At 36.6% G+C, this 6,985-nt stretch overlaps 1 protein-coding gene across 1 annotated transcript; it reads left to right on the top strand.

Moving 5' to 3' along the window:
- The first annotated feature begins 237 nt into the window (after positions 1-237).
- Positions 238-6,784, top strand: Slitrk6 (SLIT and NTRK like family member 6). Its single transcript, XM_031362041.1, has 2 exons — positions 238-795; positions 3,084-6,784. Exon 2 carries the CDS (start codon positions 3,108-3,110, stop codon positions 5,628-5,630), a length of 2,523 nt encoding a protein of 840 aa, XP_031217901.1. The 5' UTR covers positions 238-795; positions 3,084-3,107; the 3' UTR covers positions 5,631-6,784.
- The last annotated feature ends 201 nt before the right edge of the window (positions 6,785-6,985 follow it).

Here is a 6,985-nt window from a genome sequence, read left to right as displayed (position 1 = left end):
GCAGGAAACAATTTCAACATTGTATTATTAGTCTTTCGTTCATAACAAAACACATTATTAAGCATTTAAAGCCACATTCAATCATTTCCATCAAAATTCATTTGCTGTCTATTTGGCAAAAGAAAAAAAAATAGCAGTGCAAAGACTATTTGCAGAAATAGGAGGCGCTGAACAGTCCCAAGGTGGAGCTGTCTCCTGTGTTATATGACACTGGCAGATTAAAGCACTTCTGATGGGGAAGGGCTTAAAGGCTGAGTCAAAAGCCAAGAAGTCTCTTTATTTACGCCTACCTCCCAGTCCTTGGCAATCTGACTAATAACAAACTGAGCTAACTAGAAAGACTCGCCCGAGAGGAAGGAGAGCTAGCTGTACAGCAGTCTGGATCTGCAACCAAAGAAAGCAAGAGTGAACACCCCGGGGTCTCCGCAAAGCGTCTTGTTTATTTACAGTGATCAGCGGCTTGTCAATGGTTAACTATATGCAAAACAAAGTCAGCATAGCTGTGAAGTATGCTGTGAATATTAATTGGGGGAGAAAGGGACTCTGGCTTCAGGATGCTCCAGTGTGTGCTCTGCCTGCAATACTTTCAATGAAAATAAGGGCTCAGCGTTTTGCCTTTGACCAGATGTTTTAACTTTCTGAAGCTATGGGACTTGAGTAAAAGTGATATTTGAGGAGAAAGTGCACTGTGGTCCTGTGATTGGTGTTTTCTTTTTCAATAAAGAAACTGATTGACTTTGGACACCTCTTCCAGCTGCGCATTTCATATAGCACCAGGAAGTGACTGCTTTACAGGTAAGAGGAATGCTTGCAGCTTATTATATATTGATGTTTGCATTATCTCGAAGATAGTGAATTTATGTGTCTCTTTTCTCTCTCTCTCTCTCTCTCTCTCTCTCTCTCTCTCTCTCTCTCTCTCTCATCTTTTCCTTAAAGGATACTCAGTTTTATTCTTGTTCACTAGCCAAGCTATCACCAGAGCAGATGCCTTTTCTCCTGACCAACGGGCATTTAGTTTAACAGCTGGCTGTAGGGAAAAGCAGATTCCATTATATGTCATTATTTCTTCTTAAATATGCAGTTTGTTTTTAGAAACTAAAAGTGTGTGTCTTCCAAGGGACAACTGAATGCTGTGGTTGAATTTCAAGTATAGGCACTATGTTAGACAATGCTTTGAACTTAGTATGATACTTTTATACGGTTCGATCATGAAATTAAGTAGTTTTTGAAAATATACAAATGGAGTTGTGACTATTTTAAGATTATATTAGATATGGGCAATAGACGTTGACTTGAAAGCTATACAGTTCTGAAAAGATTTAAAACTACACCATGCACATTTTGAATAGCATAAATTGCTTATAAGATAAAAAATAAGCTGTTAACATCTGGAAAGTATTTACTGTGTTCTCAGGATGCTGCTGTTGATGAAATAAATCAACCTCCTTGTTAGTAATTTATGAATTACTTAGACTTTCTGTGAGCCAAAGCACAAGCAGAAGGCTCCAACACAAGCTCCTTAAATGTGAGCAGAGTGCTCTGAACTGTTTAGAATTAGTCTTGCTCCCTGCGGAAATGTAAAGCCTCCTAACTTTGCCTTGACACGCAAAGGCTTTCTATTGTTTTGTTCCTTCCATTGCCTTTTGCCTTCCAGAAAATTTGGATTGTAAGTTTCCAAGGAAACAATGTATTTTCAGGGACCAAAGTTTACTTTCAGGCTTATTGACTCAGTCTGGGATATTTTATCTGATTGTAATTAACATCAAAGTTACTATTTGTATTTTATCTACAAAATTGAAAGCATTAATCAGCATTGCAATGGTCAATAGTTGTGAAATATGGTGCTTGTCTTTCAACTTCATTTATCTACTTATGGCCAAATAGTTTAAAAAAGGAACAAATTTATATATATTTAGATTTGTATGTTTCGCCTTGTCTCTGCAATCATTTCAACATGAGTCTTTCTGAAAACTACTGATATGCCTGTAGTTTTATGGGAATTGATGGCTTATATAAATGATTGCTTATTAATCTATCATTTTTTAGGCATCTAAAGAATATCCTGAAACAGTTTAAAGTGTGCAGTTTATTTCAGACCTCAATTTTTTTGCAAATGTATGCCTTATTGAAGGATTAAATGTGAAGTGACATGAAGTTCAGTGTCTGACATCCTACTTAGCGTCCTATGCAAGTCATTGGCCAGACGTTTAGAGGAGACATTGCTTATTCTGTTTTGTTTGATCATTTGTTTGTTTTCTTTATAGAATATTGAAACACATGTTGTAGGTTCCTTTTTTATTTAACTAAATTTTACTTCATTCATGAGGAAATTTAAAAGCAGCAGGAAGTATCTCACATCAAGAAATTCAAGATAAAGTGTGACTTTAAAAATGTGGATATGCTTAAGCATATACATTTGATACTCAGAAGCCATGTTCAAACTGCTTCAGAAAAAAAAGAGCATTTTTATAATACTAAGTTTTATTATACAATTAAAGACACATCTTCCTTAGTCTTTTAAAGTGAATTTTCAACACTATGCATATATTCTGCAAAACCAGAACAAGTTAGAACAAAGATATGCTTATGTATAAATAATTATTTCAGGCTCTCTGAGAACATAAAAGCATTTACAAATATACACGCACTTATATACACATTCATACCATTTTATAGTTTTGATCACCAGTGCTCTACATTATCTTATCATATATATTTTTTCTGGCATTTATGGAAATTTTTGCAAAGGAAATTGATCATGGTATATTCAGGTATTCAGTTATGGACCATGTTGAAGTGTCCAGCTGGCCAGGAAGCATTCTCTTCTCTGTGAAAAACACTTTTTAACTCTTGTGATCATAGGTGCTGATATAATGTCATAATGTTTAATTATCCTTAATTTTGAGGAAGATGCAAGTTAAAGTTGAAGTACCCTGTTTAAATGTTGATTCAAACTAAAAGAAAATGGAGATGCAGCAAGTTATATGTAATTTCATGGTAATTTTCTTTGTATACAAATCTTATCAGACACTTCTCCCTGCTTTTTCCCATTAAAATCCCTTGTTATTATTATTATTTTACAGAGTCAGATCCAATCATATGACAAAATGAAGCTGTGGATTTATCTCCTTTATCCATCTCTCCTTGCTTGTCTATCTCTACAGTCCCAGTCACCAATGCCCTCAGTCAGAGGCTCTTGCGACACTCTTTGCAATTGTGAGGAGAAAGATGGCATAATGATAATAAACTGTGAAGAAAAGGGCATCAATAAATTATCCCAAATCAGTGTGCCACCATCACGACCTTTCCACTTAAGTTTATTAAATAATGGCTTGACAATGCTTCACACGAATGACTTTTCTGGTCTTACCAATGCCCTTTCCATACACCTTGGATTTAACAACATAGCAGATATCGAGACTGGTGCATTTAATGGCCTTGGGCTTCTAAAGCAACTTCATATCAATCACAATTCTTTGGAAATTCTTAAAGAGGATACCTTCCATGGTTTGGAGAACCTGGAATTCTTGCAGGCTGATAATAATTTCATTACAGTAATTGAACCAAGTGCCTTCAGCAAGCTCAACAGGCTGAAAGTGTTAATTTTAAATGACAATGCTATTGAGAGCCTTCCTCCAAACATATTTCGATTTGTTCCTCTAACCCATCTAGATCTTCGTGGGAACCAGTTGCAAACATTGCCTTATGTTGGCTTTTTAGAACACATTGGCCGGATATTGGATCTCCAGTTGGAGGACAATAAATGGGCCTGCAATTGTGAATTATTGCAGCTAAAGAACTGGTTAGAAAATATGCCTCCACAATCTATAATTGGTGATGTGATATGCTACAGCCCTCCACTTTTCAAAGGGAGCATACTGAGTCGTCTGAAAAAGGAATCTATTTGCCCTACTCCCCCAATGTATGAAGAGCATGAGGATCCATCAGGATCTTTGCTGGCCATAACATCTTCAACAAGCGACAGCCGCCTATCGGGCAAGAACACATCCATTTTAAAACAGCCTACCAAAGCACCAGGTCTGGTTCCTTACCTTACAAGGCCGGCCACTCAGCTTCCAGTACCTTACTGTCCTATTCCTTGCAATTGTAAGGCTCTCTCCCCTTCAGGACTTCTAATCCACTGTCAGGAGCGCAATATTGAAAGCTTGTCAGATCTACAACCTCCCCCACACAATCCTAGGAAGCTGATTCTCGCAGGCAATATTATTCACACCTTAATGAAGTCTGACCTGATGGACTATTTCACTTTGGAAATGCTTCACTTGGGAAACAATCGTATTGAAGTTCTTGAAGAAGGATCGTTTATGAATCTGACAAGACTCCAGAAGCTCTATCTCAATGGCAACCATCTGACTAAACTAAACAAAGGCATGTTTCTTGGTCTCCACAGTCTTGAGTATTTGTATCTTGAATACAATGCAGTAAAGGAAATATTACCAGGGACCTTCAACCCAATGCCTAAACTGAAAGTTCTTTATTTAAATAACAATCTCCTTCAAGTTTTACCTGCACATATTTTTTTAGGTATTCCTTTAACTAGAGTAAATCTTAAAACAAACCAATTCACCCATTTACCTGTAAGTAACATCTTAGATGACCTAGACTTCCTGATACAGATTGACCTTGAGGATAACCCCTGGGACTGCTCTTGTGACTTGGTTGGATTGCAGCAATGGATCCACAAGCTTGGCAAGGGCACGGTGACAGATGATATTCTCTGCACTTCCCCAGGGCATCTTGACAAAAAGGAATTAAAAGCCCTCAACAGTGAACTTCTTTGCCCTGGTTTAGTGAATAACCCTTCCATGCCAACTCAGACTAGTTACATTATTGTCAGTTCTCCCACAATGGCAACAGATACAGCTGGTAGTATTCTAAGTTCTCTCACTGATGCTGTGCCCCTATCAGTTCTAATATTAGGACTTCTGATTGTGTTTATAACTATTGTATTCTGTGCTGCGGGGATCGTGGTTTTTGTCCTCCACCGTAGGAGAAGATACAAGAAGAAAAAAGTAGAGGAGCAACTGAGAGACAACAGTCCTGTACACTTGCAGTACAGCATGTATGGTCATAAAACAACCCACCACACAACGGAAAGACCCTCTTCCTCTCTCTATGAACAGCACATGGTGAGCCCAATGGTTCATGTCTACAGAAGTCCATCCTTTGGTCTAAAGCATTTGGAAGAAGTTGAAGAAAGAAGTGATAAAGAAGGAAATGACGCAAAGCATCTTCAAAGGAGCCTATTAGAACGAGAAAATCATTCACCCCTTACAGGTTCAAATCTGAAATACAAAACTACAGACCAATCAACAGATTTCCTATCATTTCAGGATGCAAGTTTATTATATAGGAACATTTTGGAGAAAGAAAGGGAACTACAGCAACTTGGCATCACAGAATACCTAAGAAAAAATATTGCTCAGCTCCAGCCAGATGTGGAGGTTAACTATCCTGGAGCCCATGAGGAGCTGAAATTAATGGAAACATTGATGTACTCACGACCAAGGAAGGTGTTGGTCGAACAGACTAAAAATGAATACTTTGAGCTCAAAGCTAACTTGCATGCTGAACCTGACTATTTAGAAGTCTTGGAGCAGCAAACATAGAGGGACGGTTTGTGGGCTTTTGGAGAAACGCTGTGATTCTGACTCAAGTCCAAACCTTTGAAATAAGTGCCTTATATGGGTGTTATCAATCAGAATTCAGCACAGCAGTAATCCTATGGGAGATTAAAGAAGAAAGTGAAACTCAGGGATAATTGAGGAAGCCATGGCATTACCATCAGGCAATATAGCCTGTTCCAAATAAAACAAGTCCTTGCATATAGTAGTATTGCTCCATATGCTTAAAAGTATTTCATAGAATTTCCCTTGCACACCTGAAGGGTTAAACATATAAAAAGCTCCAGTTTTCTTGAATACTCTATTCATGACTAAATACAATTAAATTTCATCAATTAATTATATACCTGTATATACATATATATACATAGTATGTAAGAGAGTATATTCATTCATAACCAACATATATGTCAGAAATTTACATTGTCAAACACACTAAATTTTCTCACAGTAAGTGAAAAGGGAACTGGAACTTAAATTTTAAAAAAAAATGTCAATAGTAAGTAAAAATGTAAATTTTGTAATTATGTGGACCATTAATGATTCAGAATTTTCTACAAAGGATGCCATTGTTAAGCTGTCTGAATTCAGACTAAGATGGCAAATAGTTCATGTGGGATAAATAAGCAAATGTGTTAGTCTAATCTACACATTTTGTGGGGAATTTTTTTAATGTAATGCTGCTGTGAAACTAAGGTATGTGATTAGTGTTCGACATTCTATTCTTCTGGGGATATTTTTTTAAATGCTACTGAGATTCTACTGTATATGTGATTAGAGCACTTAGTCAGTTTGCTTCTTTTCATAGTGTTAATTATTTGTACAACTGGATGATAATGATAAAAATATGTCTTTTGTGGCAAGTAATTCAAAGTTATAAAAATTATTTTATTTTTATTGACATACACTGATAGATACTGTAGACTAGTAGCAAAAGGCGTGTCTCCAGGTGAGTGTTCTGAATTGCCTCAGGAGAGGGACAGCATAGCTTTATTTTACAAGAAGGTTTCACTAGATTTCTATGAACTATTTATTCTGTACAGTTTTGTATATTTTTGGTTCACAAGATAATTATACTTGGGTGCCTTTTAAGAAAGTTTAAGATTACTGCTCACTTCAATAAAACTAAAATGAAAACATTTTTAAATGTGTTTCAATTATTCTAAGCTGTGATTCAATCATGTTATGATTATCACCTTAATATACTCTCTGCTTATGGAGAAGACTGGTTCTATTTGTGTGTGCATAGAAGTATTTTGTTCATCACATACACACACACACACACACACACACACACACACACACACACACACACCACACTAAACCTTTTGGTTTTCCAT

This window comes from Mastomys coucha, unplaced genomic scaffold, assembly GCF_008632895.1.
Source record: "Mastomys coucha isolate ucsf_1 unplaced genomic scaffold, UCSF_Mcou_1 pScaffold9, whole genome shotgun sequence".
Classification (NCBI taxonomy): Eukaryota; Metazoa; Chordata; class Mammalia; order Rodentia; family Muridae; genus Mastomys; species Mastomys coucha.
Note: the sequence above shows the minus strand (reverse complement) of the source record. Positions and strands in the feature narration are given on the sequence as shown.